The sequence below is a fragment of the Lycorma delicatula genome, chromosome 6 (genome assembly GCF_047948215.1).
Source record: "Lycorma delicatula isolate Av1 chromosome 6, ASM4794821v1, whole genome shotgun sequence".
Taxonomy (NCBI): domain Eukaryota; kingdom Metazoa; phylum Arthropoda; class Insecta; order Hemiptera; family Fulgoridae; genus Lycorma; species Lycorma delicatula.
The window spans coordinates 90,445,508-90,466,792 of NC_134460.1; the positions used below are offsets into that span (position 1 = coordinate 90,445,508).

A 21,285-nucleotide genomic window follows, 5' to 3' on the forward strand; every position below is an offset into this window, starting at 1 on the left:
AATTCTTATTATTATCTCCTAGCAACTATTCAATGATTAGATAAAAAATATAAAACTCAAGAAATAAGATATTATTAAAATCTTCAATATTGAGCTTAATAAAAGAACATACTACTTTGGAGTCATTTTAATTAATGATTATTTCCCTGGAATCTCTTACCATAAAAATAAATAAATAAAACAATCAACCTACAAAATTTTCATAAATTTTAAAAATTAAGAAGTTAGTTCAGAACAAAAATCTGAAATAATTACATTAACTGAAAGAATGTTGAAGTTTCATAAAGAAAAGTATATGAGTGCACTTATACTTACTAAACCATTTATTATGACATATTCACTAAAGAAACTTTGATCTTGTGTATGAAATGGAGTTTTTGTGGCTAGTGAAATATGTTAAATCTGAACAGGGTTGAAACAAGTGATCTGATTAAAAGCTGAGATGCTACTACTCATATGTAACTGTACTAATGACAGTTATAGAGGTTTTTGGTATTACTCAGGTGTAAAATATCAAGCTATATACATCTGGAAGAAATAAGATTTATTGTTTGACAATGAGTAGGTTGTTTATTTCTAGTAAAACATTTTACATAATATAAATATTAATCTCACTCTAACAAAATTATTCTTTCTCTTTTAAGTGCATTCTAATGCATACAATTAATACATGACTTAGCAAAATTAAAATATTTTTTTTAATAGATTTGATAAATAAGAAAAAAGTATACAATGAAAATTCTTCTCAGAAAATCTGTTGCATTTAGTGTCATCAAAACTAAAAATAATTTTCTAGTTTTTATAAATACATTTTATCTTGAGGAGAAAATATAACATTTTTTTTTTTTAAAAAGACCTTTAAAAAATATTTTTTAATTATTCAGGAGATTATTATTACATCATTTAGATTTCAGATAGAAAAACAATATTTCTTAGAATTTGCTGCACACAAGATAATAGTTTCTTATTGTATGTGAATACTGAGATAGCATACAGTCTGTTCTTAAGCAAAAAGTTAAAACATTATAAGATATTAATTCTGAGAAAACTGTTTTTATTAAACCAATTCCATTTCGGTTTTAAAAAAATTATTTAGGATTGCCAGTGCAGTTGCCTAGAAGAGCATCAGCATATGATGTTTATGCTACACGAGGTAATGATCCTGCATCAAGTATATCTGCACTGACAATGAATGTTGCTGCACCTCGGAGTGAAGGTTCACCAGCTGTTGGTAGAAGATCATCATTTCGAGTTCCACCTCCAACTGACTCAGAAGAACAACCAGGTAGCTTGTAAATGAGGCTTATTTCTATATGTTGCTTGCTGTTGTAACTTATTAAAAATTAACAATATTATACTCAAGGCTTTTCTCTGGATCTATAAACAATAGTTATAAAGTATACTAAAATATAAAAACCACAATATGGTACGGAACGATTCCTGTTTTTTTTTTCAGCTTGATCTCGCTACTTTATTAATTGATTTTTCAGAATTATTTTTTATTTTTTTGTATTATACTAAATTCAACTATTTTAGGAGGTCATTTTTTAGTATTATAAGAGGATTAAAATGTTTTCTTTCAGCAACTAGATGTCCGAGTCAAAAGTTTGATTTTAGTGCAACCTCTCAAACCAGAGACAAGAATTCCTTGACTGTCCATCAGAAGAGTCAAGTTCCCATGAAATCCAGCAAAAAACCATCTGGCCCTATTTTATATAAGGTGCACAGGTATTGGAGTCAAGGTGATGGCTGATGCAATTTCCTTCATATCTGTATAAGGAAGATGGTTGAAGAATAAGCAAAAGAGAAAGATAAAGAAAAGTGACTATTATTAACCCATAGGTGGTCTTTGATTGGAGTAGTATACTGTCTTGCCCAGGACTCAGGAGCCAGAACTAAGTAAAATGTAGAATAATTGAATTGATAATTATATTTTCCACCAGTACTTACTTAGAACATAGTGGAGATATTAACCTTCAAGTGTATCTTGTAATGTGAAATTTATGTGGATAATATATAAACTGAAATCTCAAAAAGTAGATATTACTAGAGAGGTGTCGACTAATAGCAGATTAAAATCTTTCATAGCTCAAAGGAGCACAGGAGTGTAGCTTAATTTCTTTTTATTTTACAATCTATATGTTAATTTACTTAATAGAGGATCTTTTATTGCTGAGAAATATTTTTGTAAGATTATATTCATGTTTACTTTTTATATGTTTTAAATAGTTTCTAATTCTAAGATTTTATATTTATAGTTTTTAATGATGATTATTTTTTTCTTCAATGAATTGATATTTTTCATTGTTATAGTAAGTTTATTTTTAAAAATAACTATGAAAAAGCTCTTGATATGAAATGAACTACCACATTTCAGTTATAAACATGATGTCAGTATACTATTTTATTGACATTACCTTTATATTTTAGTTTAGAAGAGTACAAGATAAAAATTACTTACTTTTTACATCAGTTCTACTCACCATTACTGAACTGATGTTATTAACACAAAATCTAAATAAAACTAACAAAATTCGATAAAAGCTATCAAAAGAGCATAATGCAATAACCCAGAGCTTGTAGTATATTCAGCATTACCTAAATTTTTTGTTTATTGCTTCTACTGAACTCTGAAAGGAGAGTGGTACAAGAACACTGATGCTGTCTTCACCAGAACAATAAAGCAACTGAAGGAGAATCCTAAAAAGAGGTTACAGGAATGTTAATTAACATTTACAAATGTGTTTAGATGAGGAGGGAAACTACATTTAAGGAATTATAATATATTTATATTTATAATATATTTATAATATAAGTTAATATAAAATTAAAATATGGGGACTTAATAGTCTACATGATAACATAAATATTTTTACAGTATATATTCATTCATTTTGCTTAGTTATAAAAATGATGAACACATAGGTTCATAAGAAGTTGAGAATAAATTCTAAATTTATTTGTTAGATTTTTAATTTCCAAAGAACACTGGTGTAACTGATATGTTTTTTATAACTTGTGGTCCAAGAGTTATATAAACTAAAATTTAAAAATGTACCTCACAGTAACAAGGATATGTAGGGAAATTATTGTTATACATTTAGTAGCATTACACGTTTTCTTAAAACATCATGCTTTTCTTTATTTAAACAGTCAGTCATAGTTGTTTTGTAAAGTATTTTTTATAAAATACATCTTCCCCAAGAAATTTTTTTTTATTTTAGAATGTTATCTGCAAACAGATTTTTATGAGTATATACAAACACAGAGTTACTTTTAAATGTGTTTCCGGACATTCGTGTGCTGAATGAATTGAGCATAAAACATATCTTTAGTATAATGTAACTGCTGTAATATTTGCCTTCCTCTTTAATAAGTGAATTTGGTAGATCAATTTAATTATACCATTTCAAGAATCATATATGCTTAGTGAAAAAATTGGTGTATTGTGGTGTTCCACTTTCCAAAAACAAAAAAAAATTGGCTGAGTTTTTAATAATGTTGTAAATATACCTGTTTACCAACATATTATATCTAAATTGATTGCTCTTTTAGAAACATAGAAAGGTAATAAAGTACAAGATGAGTTCAAGCACATACAGCAGCTAAAACTATGATTCTCTAGAAGGAATTTTTTGATGACCACTTAATTTAAAAAGGTTTATAGCCCTCCAGTCCCTTCTCATACCTGTCACATCACCAAATCTTGTCTCCAGAAGCATTTGAAAAAATAAATAATGATAAAAAACTCATTCCATTGAAGAACTCAAGACCAACAAAAAAATTAAATTATTGTAAAATTTTACAAGAACTGCATTTTGAAAGACAAATTGATTAAATGCTTGTCAAGAACTTGGTGGTGAATGTTTTCATCAGTTATATAATTTTGACTTTTTTTAAAATTGTTTTAAAGTTATATTAAATAAACTCTTAAAGTAATTACTTGTTTCATTGTTTTTTATGTATTGAACCATCTAGTATTTTTTTGGACTGCGTTAATTCAGAACACAAAGTAAATCAAAATTACAAAAATTATTAGTAATGTTTACTTTTGAATTTTATCATGTATATAGTTTCTACTTATTTTGTTATTTATAATTATTTCTTATTTACTTATGTATAATTTATATACTTATTAGAATTTATATTTATTCTTATTTAACATAGGAGGAACTCCACTGTCACCAGAAACGGCAGCAGTATGCCCATCATTGATAGTTGATGAAGACAGGAGAACTAGACGTAGAGGATCACAACTGTAAGTTATATCTTTTTATATTATTTGATATAGGATTTCATCCTTGAAAATATCTATGCATTAAAAGAGAAGTGCTGAAGTAATCTATATAAATAAAAATGTAAATATTCGTTTGTTCAAAATCTTAAATCTCCAAAAGTTCTTCACCGATTGCTTTGAAATTTTGACACAACGTTGCACTCGAATACACACATGTTTTTATATACAAACTGTTTATTTCTTAAGATGTCATACCTGTGACAGGTAAAAACATGCTTTTTTTTAAAAAACACCGCTATCTGTTGGAAGCAACACACGCTATACTAAATATTTTACGATTCCATTTCAATTTTTCCGATACGTATGTGTCCGCTATAAACTAAAAAACTACTGGACTGATTTACGCGCAGGGAAAAAGGGAAAAATCAGAAAAGGGAAAGAAGGAAAATAAAAAAGGTAAAAGAGAAGAAGGGGAAAATGAATAAAAGAAAAAAGGGGAAAACGGAGAAAAGGAAAACCAGGAAATGGAAATGGAAACAGGAAAGGAGATATAGTTATCCAGGTATACATTTTTATTCATCTGAGCCAGATTCATAACAGCACTGTAGTGTTACCTAAAATAACAGTTCTACTCATACCCATCTCATACATGTATCATTAAAGAAAACAAATAAAAAATAAATAATTTTAATTTTTGGATGACATTTTTGTTTCCTTAAAAATTACAATGATTGCCATCTCTAAATATAATTTTTTTTTAATTTTTGTAATCATTAATAAATAAGAAATATTAAATTAATTTTTTTTTATAAATATAATTAACCAGTTGCCATTATTTAAACTTATTTTACTATTTGTTTTATTAGTAACATAAAATAATAACAGCTCTGTTGTGTAGGCCAGATATTAATGCCATTAGAGCAAGAGGCGAAGGAAGCAGAGCAAGCATTAATGTTCCAATACCTCGGCCTGCTGAAGACCATCTTACAGACTCAGTCCGACGTCAGCAGTCTGTCACTGATGGTGAAGCTATCAAGATAGTCATCCATGATGTTGATTATGATCCTAATCTAAGTCAGTTTATCAATTAATTGCTGTTTTAATAAATTAACTTGAAAATAAACGTTTTTTTGTTTATATTATCACTTACTTTAATTTCTAAAGTTATATAGTCATATTTTGAGAATATCAATTACTGTAGTCCCACTAAAATTATAGTAATAGTATCTTTATTATTTTGTCGATTTTTTTTTATATGCATTTTATATTTATTTAATATAAAACTGCATATTGTTTGTATACTTATTACTTAATTATCAAATTAAATGAAGGATAGACTGGTTTCAATTTATTATATGTCATATATTTGATTAATAAAAAATCAATCAGCCGATTCAGTAGTAAAAGTGATCTCATATAACAAAACAAAATTTTTGTTAGATTTAGGTAGCTATTTTCACTTCAGAATATTTGCTATCATATTACCCCATTACTTGTAAATTTCTTTACATCAAACAAAGCTGATGCTCAGTGCTTCATGTTTTAGTAATTGCCTACTTCTGCATCAGTTGTACCAACTTCCCAATTAATTAAATCACCATTAAGTTATATCATTAATAAAATCACTTATTTTTTTTTTAATCTCAAAATATAATTTTTTTTTTTTGTATATAGAATTCTAATATCTTATAATCACAACTTAGTAATTATTATCTATAATTTAATTAAATGTTCTGTTGCTTTTAAGATAGCTTTTTTACTTTTCTTACATATTTCCAGTCTTAAATTCTTTCTTTAAATAATTATGTTTACCTAGGTGTTATGTAGAATGTATCATGAAGAAATTTTTAGTTTCTTTCAAAACATGTTCTACAGGTGAAAATAAAAAAAAATGTTTGTGTAAACATTGGTCTGTAAACAAATTGTTTTCAATTTACAGTTTGTGAAAATTTTCATCCTGATTTCTGCTAAGGTCAAAATGAAGCCATACTGAAACTCTTAGAACTTAAATTAAGCTGCAAGTTTGATGGTTTCATATTGTTTTTGAGCTGAAAAATTGAATGAAATATTGTATATTCCAGAACTGTAACTCTAGTAATTTAAAAAAAAAAAAACGTAAAACATAAAAGTGGTGTCGCAAAATTGTTTTTTTTTTTTTTTAGGTCATGTGCAATAATTCAATTAAATTATCAAAAACAAATGAAATTTTGTAACACTATAAAGAATTTAATTCTTAGAAAATCCATTTAAGCAACTTCAACTGAACATCTGAACTTGAAGAAAAGTTTAAGAAATTTGACTAAGGGGATGGATCATACCGAAAATTTGATTCCGTAATCAATTTTTTTATAGATTATTAATATTTGAAATTTTCTTTTTTCTTTTGTGTATAATTTATACGTATGTGACCTTTAAAATTATTTTTAATAAATATTTGAAAATAGGTTTGCAGGTTCATAATTTCAGACCATCTGTAATTTTCAGACATAGTTTTAATAATTTACTTATTACTTTGAAACTACACTATCTAAAAGACTGTGAAAATGTCATTTATTCCCTCGTTTTCTGCTGGTTTTGTAGGTTATCTTTTTATTTTTAGTTGTGTGTTATAATTACTGATTTAGGAAAGTGCTTCAAAAGTGGAAAGCTAGCACCTTCGGGTGTTATTTTTGTGTTTACCATTTCTTAATATTTCTTTTATTTGTAAACATGGGCAAGTCTAAAAGCATTTTCAAAAAACTACAGCACCAGTTGAACTTAAATATTTGAAGACCTGAAAACATATATTTTGTAAATACTCCAGACACTCCACGTAGTGCATAAAAAACACTCCAGACTAGTAAACATGAATATTCTAATATAGATATTAGCAATTCAAATAATCTTATTGTTGATATGCATAATGTAAAAAAAGTAATAAGTTTCAATATTTCTTGCACATATGGCAGACAGGTCAGCTTATCCGAAGACAGAGCTCAACGAAAAGGGATGGCATGCAAATTGATTATTGAATGTGATGACTGCCATAATAAAATAGTTTTGGTCATTTGAAAAATATAAAAATAACAATCTTTTTGAAACAAATGTTATTTTATGCTTTGCGAAGCATTGATTAAGGTTTTAGCACAGGAAAAACACTGCAATGTACTAAACCTTACAAACTGATCAACTAATTACAATACGTATACTCCTGTTGTAGGAGAAAGTATAAAACATATTGCAGTAAAAATCTATGGTAAATGCTACTAAAGAGGCTGTAGCTGAAAATGAATTGTAATAGTGATATATGTGTAGCCTATGAAGGAACATGGCAGAAGAGAGGCCATAGTTCCAATAACTCTTGTTCAGTTGGAAGTGTAGACACTGTAAAAGATTCAAACATTGAATTATTAACAAAATACTGCCAAGGGTGCGACGGGTGCCAAGGGTGTGAAGCTGAAAGTTCAAAAACAAAAACAACAGCTAGCCATAAGCCCAGTTACACCAAAAATTATGAGGGGAGTAGTAGTGCGATGAAGGTTGCTGCATCACTTTCAATTTTCTAAAGATCAGAAGGTGAAGGAGAGGTTCGCTCTGTCATTATTCTCAGTGACAGTGAGCTACTGTCATGCATTTGAAGCTGCATTTTTCACCTCTTAACATTGAAAAAGAATCTTGGGAACATTAAGCTAGCAGATGGTAAACCAATAAAGAACAGATGTCATCTGACAGCAGTAGAATGAACCTACTATGGTAAGACTGTCCGAGAATATCTTCAGGTTATAAAAAAGACTGTTGGGGCAACCTATTTTCACAAATCCTTGACGGACAATAAACCCATCCACAATCTTTGTTCAGCAGAATGGTGTAAATATTTGAAAGCCAAAGAAGCAGCAGTTAAAGCATGTGAATTTACAAATAAAAAATCAATACCAGAAGCAGTCATGCAGGTTACCAAGCCTATTTATCAAGTCCTTGCTAATCCTGACCTGCTGGCCAAGTTTCTGCACAGAACGTTGCAAAATGTAAATGAATCCTTTAACTTTGTTGTTTTGTCGCGTATACCGAAAAATGTTTTTGTAGGCAAGAAAACTTTACAGTTAGGAGTGTATGACGCTGTAATAACCTAGTAAATTATATAAGTAGTAAAGGTAAGGCAAAAGTGTTGGTGGAACATCTTTGTGTTCAAATTGGCCAAAACACTGTTGAATCTTTGCACTGTATCGATAAGATATGCATCAAGAAATGACTAAATTGGCAAGAACATAAAAAGAAATAACCAGTTAGCTTTTAAATCCAGCAACAAAGAAAACCATTACTGAAAAACTGTGGTTTTTCTGACAAAGGCCTCAATCTCAAAAACCACAAAACTTACAGAGCTTCAGCAGGTTATGGTGATACTCTGGATTTTCTTTCAGCATTTTACATGTGATATTTTATGAGATAAAAATTATCATCTTGTTTAAAAACAAAAAAAAATCTGATTTGGACATCACATGACTTACTTGTACGCCCAGCTAATTACATATACACATTTTTTTTTAAAACGAAAAGTAAATAAAATTTTATTATATTCATATTTTTTATTTTTATATCTTTTATATATTTCTTTTTTATTGTTGTTATTGAATTATTATTTATCATAAAAACTTTTTACAGAGGTAAATAATTATTAATAAATCAGTATATTTAAATTTAAAAAAAAGGAGAACAAGTCTGATTTCAACCAATGTGCCTTCCCCTTGTAAGATCAAAACATTTAATTAAAATTTTATTTGGTTATAACTCTGGAACCAATGAAAATAAGTATCACTTATAATGTATCGTTGGAATGCTCTCAGTGAGGGCTTATTACTGCACTTAAGAAAATGTCCAAAATCAAATTTTTGGATTTTTGGCTTTTTTGGACGGTTTTGATGAAAAGGGGGAAAATCAAAAGGGGAGGTTCACAACTAGATGTTACAACAGTCCTAAATCCAAAATTTCAACATTCTCTGTCATTTTTGAGTGATGCAGATAAATATGTTCATACAGACGTCACGCCGAAACTAGTCAAAGTGGATTCAGGGATGGTCAAAATGGATATTTCTATTGACACTGAAAACTAAATTTTTTCACAATAATAATACTTCTTTTATTTCATACAAGGAAGTAAAAATTGGACCCAAGAAAAACCATTCATAACTTTTTTTTAAATTGTTATATTTTAATAAATGAGAGCTAGTCTTATATATTTAAATAACTTCTCAAAATTATAGCTTTCTACATTTAATAGTTAGTGAGATAATGGGTCTCAAAGTTTGCTAATTTAACTGGCTAGATATGCGGTACAATTCCACCCTAATTAAATTCAAAACAAACTAAAATGTAGTAGAAAAAAGATGTATTATAATTTTAAACTGAAACAAGAATCATTTCAAAATATTGGAAAATACCTAGAAACAGAAATTATTTTTAAATATAAATAAAAATGAAAAATTAAATAAGATGATAGTTTAATAGCATTATTTAAATTTTATTGTATTATGTTAAATATATCAAGAATGAACATTCATTAATTAGGCATAATTCTGAAAAAATAAATTGAGAAATTTTTTATTTTGTAAAATGTCAGCATTAACAGCTGATAATCAATTGAAATTTGTATTTTCCATTAGAATACTAATGTATTTGTATTTTGTATGCTTTTAAAACTGAAGAAAATAGTGTTTGAGTATCACTTTATAAAAATGCTTTTCAGCTTTCAAATGGAGAATAAATAGACATATATTTTATTTGTAGATTATAATGGAAATATTTTAGCTATACTTAGTGAATATCAAGAAAGATTCCCAATTGAAGGATTCCAAATCAGATAACTTCAGTGTTCTATTGTTCACGCACAAATCATTTTTTAACTATAATCAACCTGCAATTATAAACAAAAAGCAAAATTGTCTTCTTAGTCTGGACTAATTTTTGCTTTAATCCCTCCAGAATATCGTTAGAAATTATTATTTCATTATATTCCAATTGAAAAAGGTGGCTTAAAATCTTATTAAAAAAATAACAAAAATATCCATTTTTTACTCCTATTTCCCTAAATAATTTTATAACCGTTAATTTTAGAGAAAAGATAGAGAGAAAAAAAGGTTTGTTGTTAAATTCTACACACAATACCATTGGTTGCAAATCAAAAAATACTGTAATTGGTTGTAAATCAATCAAAATAACTGTAACAAAAATGAAAAAAAAGATTTTTTGAATTTGTTTGAGTACTTATACATAGGACCTTCAGATTTTGCCTCAAAAAACTTTTTGATATGATAAAGCCACATCAAATTTAATTAAATTTAAAAAATAAATGTGATTTTACCAGATAGTGTACAGCCTGAAATAAAGTCTCTATATACTTTAAAATTTAATCACACATAAAAGAGGACACAAACTATCAAATGCAGTTTGAAAAGTTTATATTGATTATTTAGGAGAGCCTAGAGAATTTTTCGCCCAAGAACTTAACTTTGAATTTTGTGTTTGTAAAAGTTTATTTGCTTATGCTTATTGTTTTCACGTTTATTTTGAATTCTTTGAGCATTTTAAAGAGGAATTCGCATGGAGTCATATGCTTTTTTAAAATTGATGAAAACAGTTATTGTTTTGGGATTTCTTATTTTGTGATATTGTAGAATTTGTTTAAGGTTAAAAATTTGCTCTGCACAGCTTCGCTCTGGTCTGAAGCCGCCTTAGTATTCCTAAAGTTCTTTCTCTATTGTGGGTATTATATGGTCAAGTAGAGTTTTGGATAGTATTTTATAGGAACAGAAAACAGTGAAATTCCTCTGTAACTGTTTATATCAGTTTTTGCACCTGTTTTATGAAGTGGGTGGATTAAGTCATTTTTCCATTCTTAAGGGATTTTCTTGCTTCCCAAATTTCTTTGAAGGTGTTCTCTAGTTTTTCACTTAGTTCATCTTTCACGAATTTAAGCATCTCTGCAACTATTGAATCTTCTCCACTTGCTTTGTTATTTTTGAGAGATTAATCACATTTTGTATGTCTTCCTTGGTTGGAGGTTTAGATTCTGGGATGTTTTGATTTTGGGGATTAAAGTTAAAGCTTTCATTCAAGTTTGGGCAGCTTAGTAGATCATCAAAGTATTTTGGTAATCTTTGTTTAGGTTCTCTTTTTTGTTTAGTATTAACCGTTCTTTCTCATCTTTAAAATTTGTGCATATGTGGCTGAATGTTTGAAGTTTGTTTTTAAATGTTTGATAAAAGTCATGTGTATTGATCTTTATGAAGTTTTCTTCTATTTCTTTGAATTTATTTTTTCCGTAGTCTTTTCGTTTTTTCTAATTAATTTTGAGATTTCTTTTTGGGCTGTTAACCAATTTTGGGTATTTGCAGGGATCGGATTAGAATGGTACTTTTCCCATATTCTGTTCCTAATGTGTAATGCAAATTGTTAGGGATGTAGGATGTAGGGGGTATACTGAAATGAAATGACTAGCACTAGATAGGGAATCTTGGAGAGCTTCATCAAACCTGTCAAATGACTGAAGACAAAAAAAAAATGTTTAATGCTTCCTCGCATGTCTCGTTTCTCCATGAATGTTTCTTCCTTTTAGCTTTGTCTAAGATTTTCCAGGCTGTTTTTATTATTGAGTTTTTGATTTCTTCCCAGGAATTGCCTTTTATTTTGAAGATTTATTTTTTGAAGCTCTGTTTTCTTCTTTTATTATCAGCTTTTGGATTTTAAAATTTTTGGGTTTTCTGTGGGTTTTGGGTAAGAATTTTAGTTTTATTTGAGATAAGAAATGGTCAGAAACAAAGTCAGATTTTTGTACTCTAGCATTTTGAATTTCCGTTAGATAACCCTGTGAGATTGCCACATGATCAATTTAGAATTCTCCAAATTGTTGTTTTATTATATATAACATTTTTAACAAATATATGGTCAATACAAGTTCCCAAATTATCACTGATTTGAGAATCTGGTGATCTAATTTATGAAAGAAGCATAACTACTCAGAATATCTACAATAATCATCTACTTTTACTGAATCTCTTAGTAAATTTATACTAGTGTTAAATATAGTATTTAATCTCAGAAACCCTTTTTAAACGTTCCCTTAAATTTCTAATAAATCTGGTGTACTGTAGATTAATGATTTGTTTAATACAGTCACACCAATAGTCTCTTAATTCATAAAATAAAATAAATAAGTTTTTTTATTAAATCCATTTCAGCAAACTCAGTATGAACAATTTCTAACTTATACTGTTGACCATCTTCTCGATTAAAACTACTAATCCACGAATTTTTTATTATTACTGTTAGATATGACAGGGAAGCTATACCTATTCCAGGTTCTAATACAATAATATCTGGTACAAAATTTAAGTTGTTTAAGAAAAACAAGAAAATTTGTAATGAGTTTTAACTTTCTGCTGCTACAGCCCAGTAGTAAGTAATTATTTTATTTATCAATACAGAACTGTATTGATAAGTAATCTGATAAATAGTTATTATATTAAAATAAATAATCTGTAAACAAACATTTATCTATATTGATAAATTATTGTCTATAACAGTAATTTAGACTACTTATTTCTCAGCAGTATTTCTGTTTATCCCCCAAAAAATGAAGTTCAACATACACACTGGTTTGACTTAAATATGGAATGTATAATATAACAGTAGTATTTTTGTTGCTTGATTTATATTATGTTTATTATATTTAAAATGTATGTTACCAAAATATTAAGAATACATTTAATCTTTAACTTTTTTCCCTATTTTTTATTGGTTTTGTTAAGGAATATTATATTTACATAAATTGGTTCTGCTTGCCTAAAATATTATTTTATTTAAAAATTTTCAGGCTCAAGAACAGGGTCCAAAAGAAGAGTTACTTTAAAAAAAGATCCTACAGACAAAGCGCATAGAAGTAAGTAATAGTTTAAAATGATATTACTGGTAACTTATTAACTAGTCTTATACAAGAATATACACATTTGTTTTTTTGTAATGCATTACTACAAGTGTCAGGTATAATTTTGTAGTATATAAGGTAAGTTTCAAGATGATTTTTTTCTGCAAATAGACCATCAAAGGATCACACAAATATCACGTTTTGATTTCTTTTTTTCTCATTTTTTTTCTAATCAAAATTTCTTTGTATGTTCAATTTCACTTTTTTTTCTTCTTCAGTCCATTTCCTACCGCTGGGCATTTTCTGTTCAACAGGTGTGTTCAGATTCTACAAGAAATTTCTAAATTCAGCTGTGAAAACCTTTCTTGAATTAGATTGAATTTTTTCATTTCTATTTTCATTTGATGTAATCCTGTTGATTTTTGTATTTCCAAATTTTATCAAAGATCTGTTTCTTCACTGTAGATTCATTCATCCTCATTATGAAATCATTAAATCAAGAAAATCTTGATGTTCAAGAACTCTTAATCTTCTTTTTCTACACTCTGCTTCTAGTGTACAGTATGATAATAAAGAATTATACTAACCATGAATTTGTATGTATACTAAATTACAATATTTGTGTAATAATGATGTCAGCAAATAAAGTGTAGAATGTTTTAAGACGAAATATTGTTCAACTCGTGGACCAGTAATACACTTTTTTATGAATTTATATTTGTTTACACAAAAAGGAAACTTTGAAAACATCAGTTCAGATGTAAAGTATCAAAATTCTTTTTTAAGTAAAATTACTCAAACTAAAAATAGAGATTTTTGTCAATTTATAAAAATAAGCAACTATTGGTAATATTGTGATTATTTTTTATGATGTTAAAATGGAGCTGTGATATGTAATTTTGTCCATGTTCTGTAATTTTGATGTATGAAACAAATATATGACTAATTCCTGTATACCTTACCAAATGTATGAATCAGGTGAACAGGCACATTAGCCAATAGTGATTACTGTATATGTAACTAGTGAATAATAATATAGTGAGTTCAAATATGATTGATATTGACATTTGCTATTAATGTATACAAAAGTATGTGATTATTAATTGTTAATTTTTACAGTTTTGATGCTTTATTATTGCTGGTTTTTCTTCCTTCTCAGTATCTGAACCAGCATAGGAAAAAGAAACTGTACTAACTTTAATAAACTCTACCCAAAAGCAAACATGCCAACTACATTAACTATGTTGCTGATGACAAAAGCATTATAACAGCTAATTGTAATATAGCCCTGATTGGAGTCTTACTCTTTAAGAATTTGGGGGTTTGGCATCCACATGGCTCTAGCCTTGGCAGCTTTTCCACCCACTACACAGCGAGCTGCTAAACCATGTACACTATACACATACACTATGCAATTTACAACATATACCCTTGTACAGTAATACAACACTATCATACACTATTTCTTCTTTCACTTACACTCGGTGGTGTGGTGGTACCATACGAAATGCAACCATAACCCAAGTTGGAAACTATCATGCCAGTAGGAGGATGGCTGTGTGTAGTGAGTCTCAAGCAAGGTCCTCTGGGCATCTGGGAGAACCCAGTTGTGTGTAGCCCTAGCTCCAGTACGCACGCATTCTGCTGCAGTGGTCAGTTGTACCACTATACTCATGGGAATCATATGTCAGTCCCAATTTTTAATCCTTCGGTGGTTGTTGGTCCACTTGAAAAAACCAACAAATCTGGTACTGACCGTGTCAGCCAAAGATGTGACAAATGGAAAAGAGACTAGAAATGTAACAGAGAGAGGTAAAATATCTAATGAGTGTTTTCTTGTGGTTAGGTATAAAGAGGAACCCACCAGGTTGGTCTAGTGGTGAATGTGTCTTCCCAAATCAGCTGATTTGGAAGTCGAGAGTTCCAGCGTTCAAGTCCTAGTAAAGTCAGTTATTTTTACACAGATTTGAATACTAAATTGTGGATACCAGTGTTCTTTGATGGTTGGATTTCAATTAACCATACATCTCAGGAATGGTCGAACTGAGACTGTACAAGACTACACTTCATTTATACTCATACATATCATCCTCATTCATCCTCTAAAGTATTGTCTGAAAGGTAACTACCAGAGGCTAAACAGGAAAAAAGGTATAAAGAGGAAGGTAAAACCTTTACTAAAATTTCTCCATTTCTAATAGATAAGTGCGTTGTAGCAGCTTGTGGCTCACCAAAATCCATTAAAAAGCTTAGAAGTGGCGCCCTTCTGATTGAGGTTAGTAATAATAAACAGAGTTGGAAGCTTGTAGCCCTCAGATATATAGGAAATGATGAAGTGATCATGGAGCCCCACAATATACTGAATTCCAGCAAGGGAATCTTCTGCTGTGACTTGGCTGATATTGAACTTTCTGAAGAGCCATCACCACATTCTGTTTCAACTGTGCAGAGGATCATAAAGTTGGAGTACAGTGTTGATGTGCCAACATTCTCACTTACCCTAATGTTTTTGACTCTAACTGTCATGAGCAAATAAGAATTGGCTACCTATCTTTCCATGTGCAATTGTACATATCAAACCCAAGACACTGCTTTCAGTGCCTGGGTTTTGATCACAACAAAGATCACGAAGGAACAAGTTTGTTGTGTTGTAGCTGTGTGGGATATGATGATAGCATATGCGCTGAAATAGAAAAATGTGTTAACTGTAAAATTCTCAAGATTGCCTCTTCTCTAAGGAACAAACGGCTATATTAAAAATTTGTACCGAGCAGAAAGTTTCCTTTCCTGTGACTGTCAGAAATACAGAGAATCCCCCAGCATAAGGAATTCAATACAATCCAGTGTTAGTTTAGTCTAAGCTCTCTTTAACAAAGTATAAAAGAAAATGAATGCGCACCATGCAAAGAATTAACCAAAATGGTAGAGGCCTTGTCAGACCAAGTAAAATTGCTCACATCTGCTATTACAGAACTGAGTACAAGCAAGAAGGTTATTTCTGCTAGAAAGTCCAAAAGTAGTTTACTGAAAACCAGTTCAATAAATCCACCATTAAAGAAAATTCCCACTGCACCAACAACACAGCAAACAACCAAAATCCCTTTGAAGGGATCTACTAAAAAAAAAAAACTTGTTGCCTGTTATGGTATCTCCAGACTCCCAGGCTTCTTAGTCCCCATCATCATCTCGAGGATATGGACAGGGCAGTCTGCTGTTCCTTGATGGGATGAGGACTGTGGCCATGCACTAAGGGATCACCGTAGGGATTTAAATAATTTCAATCCAAGACCTACAACTAAATTAGTCTGTGCTTTCTGTAGTACAAGGGCTGTTTGCCGTCGAGTTTTTCAGTGTGCTAAACAAAAAGTGGCTGAGTTGTGTCGATTCCATTTCTCAGACATCATCATCTGTCGTATGGAGAAAGGTTCAGGCTATATGTGGATCACAACAGTCTTCACAGCCAATTAAACTGGAAAACAACGGCATTCTCATAACGATGCAAATGGATGTGCCAAACACATTTGGAAACAGATTCACATTACAGTTTGGAAACAGATTACACATTTGGCAGTTTCATTCCAATCATATTGTCATATGAAGTCAAGTTATAGGTAGAAAAGGTTCATTTGTTATCAGAGATTCACAAAATGAATTAAACATTCCTTTTTCTTTTGATGAGCTTAGTTATGCCTTGAATAATTCCCGTGACACTTCTACTGGAAATGATAATACCAAACTCAGAATATTATCTCATCTCTTAGATACTGCATTACGACATCGTATGTCTGTTTACAATAAAATTTTCTTTGACCAGGTGTTTCCACATTCTTGGTCAGAAGTACTGGTGATTCCCCTACTGAAACCTGGTAAAGATAGATCATGCCCCTCAAGTTATCATCCTATCTCCTTGACCAGTACCCTGTACAAGGTGATGGAATGAATGGTAAACCATCATTTAGTGTGGTACCTTGAGAGAAACCCCTAATTGACCCCATTGGGGAAGACACCCTCCTTGTGACGATACTGGTTGCCACTCCACCCTCTGTCCTAGCCCAGATGGGCTTTACCAGAGTTCAGCTTCTCGACTTTAGGTGATTACATATTTCAGTCATCAGTATGTCAGGATGGCATCAATGCAAATACCACAAAAGACATTTCTATAGGTGCTACAACCCAGTAACTAACAAAAGATATTTTCTAACTCGCCTAAACCGAATCAAAAAATTGATAACCAATAAAATGTACAGATTGTACTATATCAAAATATTAATCTCATATCCTCAAAAACCTTTTCACATCAGAATTTTGACTTACCTATCAAAGCAACCAAAATTGCCAATCAACCCACAAACATACAAAACAACAATTGAGCACAATTGTCGAATGCACCTACTCTGGCGAAAAAGCATCCCTAGCGAAAAAGCAGCAGGTCCCTAGTCCCCCAGGCTGCTATTCTACACTAAACACCCTCTACAGTCCTTTCAAGTGTAAAAAACCTTAAAAATGTTTCAACAATTGTACCATTTATCTCTAATTTTCCAGTTAGCCTACAGATCCAGACTCAAACCAATACCCCTAAGCTTCCTGAACACCTTTGCCTAAACTCACATTTTTAGCAGATGTACAGCACATGATATGCATCATCCAATACTAAGCATTGAGGACGTTGAGCCAAGTCAGTCTATCAATGCCAAGTCCTGAAAGCCTATCAAAGCCAGGTCAGTTGAGCAAGTCAGTCAAGCCAAATCGAGCCATTCAATGATTTCAAACTAGAAAACAGAATACCACAGGAAAGTGTCCTAAGTGTTACCTTATTTGCCATAGCTATAAATAGCATAACAAACTACGTACAAAAACCCACCATGTGTTCTTTATTTGTGGATGATTTTTTTCAATTTATGTTGCAAGTAGAAATTTAGCGGCTGGTGAGAGATTGTTCCTGATCACTTTAGATCATCTAGAATCGTGGTATAAAATAACTGGATTCACATTTTCTCCTGAAAAGAAGAAATGCATTTGCTTTTTACGCTTGAAGGAACATGTTGACCCTCAACTGTTTTTACAAGGTGAACCAGTTATACCATGCACATGGGTTAGATTTCTTTGACTGTGGTTTGACCAATGACTGACGTGGATAACACATTTAAAAGAGCTAAAAGTAGAATGTCTAAATATGCTAGACATGCTGAGAGTTCTACCTAATACTTGGGAAGCTGATCATATATGCATGTTGCACTTCTTCTGAGCTCTGATCTGTTCCTGCTTAGACTACAGATGTGTGTATATTCACCAGCATGGGCCACTGCTCTTAGAATGCTTGATACAGTCTATCATTCATTTATCCATCCGGCTACAGGCACATCTCGTTCAAGCCCTGTGGTATGTCTGCTGGTGGAAAGTGGTGAGCCATTCCTTTGGAATAGACAAAACCAAACGATTTGCCCTCACATAAAAGTGCAAACAAATTATCCATCCTTTGATGCGATGTTCTCCAACCCACATCTTAATTGATACCAGAAACAGCTGAGATCTACTGCTCCCCTAGACATCAGAGTTCAGCACCTTTTCTTAGCTCTAAATGTATAGTTACTTCTAGTTCGTACTGTTCTCCATGTTATTACTGCCTTTGGCGGCCTTCTCTTGTTAATTTCTGCTTTAGTCTTTGTCAGTATCATAAGAAGAATACAATTCCAGTTTTTATAAACAAATTTTTTGTAATATTATAAATATTATGTATCCTGATGCCACAGTTTATACAGACAGCTCTAAAAACTTTAATTCTGCTGGTTGTGGTTTTGTGGTTGATAGTAGAAGATTCATGTTTGGCTTTCCCACCATTGTCAGTGTTTTTGTTGGGGAAATTAACCCCAGTTACTAAAATTTCATTAGCCATAATACCTTCAATATGCATTCTTTACCATGTAAGTTAGTGGTCCAAAAAACTATTTTTTTTTCTTCTTTAATATCTGAACATCTCACAGTTATTTGTCTGAATTACAAACAAAAAATATAAAAATTAAATCTTTAGTAAAACTTAAATTAAACAGAAGATACATTTCACCAACAACTGGAAAATAATGGTGAATTTAAAAATTAAGACTCAGTGTGGATGTTAGGAAACTAGTGTTAAATGAATGACCAAATGTTTCATAAACACCTAGTTTCTTGTAGCAGTTCCATGACAAATAAAAGCTGTTAGATAAACCATTTCATATGCAATTGAAACTCAATTAAATAATAAATATTAAAAGATTTTCTCAGATTAATTTTGATCAGGCGTGAACTTGTAAACTTCCCTACCTTGGAAAGTAAAATTTGTTCCCTACCTTTTGTAAGTTATGTTTTTTTTTATTTATTTATATTTATCATTAATTAAATCTTTTGAACCCCAAATAGTATACAACTATGCAGATTTTTTATTTGTTAAATATTTTTTCAATTATATGTTATTTTTTAATTTTTCTTAAATCATTCTATGAACTGTTATATAATAAAGATTAACATAATTACACAAATTGGAGCTAATGCTTTAAGGCTACTCATTAAACTATAAACTGATTATATTGCTCACATTCTTATACTTTTTGAGTAAAAACCTATTATTTTAGTATAAATTTATATTAAGAAATGACTATAAAAAAAATAAATTTATTTGTTTACTTTTTATTAAAAAAAAATATTTTTTTTGCTCCAGCAAGAGGATTTGGAATGCGAGTTGTTGGAGGAAAAGCAGGTGCAGATGGACGACTGTTTGCATATGTTGTATGGACAGTTCCTGGCGGACCAGCAGAAAAAGGTGGACTTCAGCAAGGTGACAAGGTGTGACAAAAATTCTAACTTTCTGTAATATTAAAATTCCTTCCATTGCCTTTAGTATTTTGTAACATTTTATTTTACAAAATTTACAAAAATGTTGTAATGGTAAAATTATGTAAATAAACACATTACACAAATTAAAAAAAAAAATATGTATATATAGTGAAATATATGTAGGGAGAGAGAGTTGGAAACTAGGATTTTTTTGGAAATATCATGAAGATGCAAGATTCAAGACTTCTGAAATAGCTAGTACAGTACAATCTCGATTTGAAAAGCACCATGACAGGATGCAGATGGATCAGAGAAATAAGAGAGGATTTGAAGGAAATTCACCTTACACCACATATAAGATAAAATTAAAGAAGAATAAAAACACTCGCTTCACACTCACAAGAAAAAACTCACAATACAAATATTTTCAACACTAGAAAGGACATAAAGATCAGAACATATGAAAAAGTACTGGTAGGACCACAAGGTCCAAACGGTCCATCAAAGAGACTTGGATAATGGATTGACTGAAGTGATCCTATGTGTCATAAAAGATAATAATAATAATATAGTTAACTCACCAGAAAAAAAGTAAATATTTAATTTATTGTTGAAAATTCCAGTATCTAACTTTTTTTCTTTAACGAAACACCCTCAGTTCTAGGAAAACATGGGTAATAAAACTTCCTCCATAAATAAAAATACTCTATTATGTATAATAAAATTCCTGCTTAGTCATAAACATGAAGATATTAAGAAGTATCTATGGTGTTAATTATTAAATATATATTTATTATTAAAGAAAATCTTTCCATTTTCAGGTGCTAGAGTGGTGTGGTGTCTCTTTAGTAGATCGAAGTTTTGAAGAAGTGTGTGCCATAATGGATCATACAGGAGACACTGCAGAACTTCTTGTTGAACAAGGAACTGACCTGTACGTATAATTTTTTTTTATTTATTTATTTATTATTAACATTATATATATATTATTTTATATTATATATTAACATTATATATCTAATTTAATTATTATTTGTTCACAAGAAAAATTCTTAAATGTATTTGAATTAGCATATTGTGTACAAGTATATATGTATGTGTTTGTGTGAGTTTGCATTAATTAGCTTAGGTTAATTAACTATTTAATTAATATTTGTGAATTATGTGAAAATTACATTATTAAATTTTAACATTAGCAGTACTCTTAATTAAGACAGAGAAATATATAACTTAGCAGCCACTAAAGCAAATACAAAAACTTGCTTTGTATTTTGTTGTTTTTGTCCATGATTATCACTAGTGAAAAACTGTTATATATTTATAACTGTATGTTTTGTAAAAC

At 30.1% G+C, this 21,285-nt stretch overlaps 1 protein-coding gene across 1 annotated transcript in view; it reads left to right on the top strand.

The window, feature by feature from the left end:
• Positions 1-21,285, top strand: part of Fife (regulating synaptic membrane exocytosis protein fife) — a 588,373-nt gene that overhangs the window by 453,553 nt on the left and 113,535 nt on the right. Inside the window, exons 10-15 of the mRNA XM_075369629.1 lie at positions 1,097-1,285; positions 4,168-4,258; positions 5,136-5,311; positions 13,095-13,148; positions 19,828-19,952; positions 20,765-20,877. Of these exons, the coding sequence (XP_075225744.1) occupies positions 1,097-1,285; positions 4,168-4,258; positions 5,136-5,311; positions 13,095-13,148; positions 19,828-19,952; positions 20,765-20,877 (748 nt within the window). The remainder of the gene's footprint in view (positions 1-1,096; positions 1,286-4,167; positions 4,259-5,135; positions 5,312-13,094; positions 13,149-19,827; positions 19,953-20,764; positions 20,878-21,285) is intronic.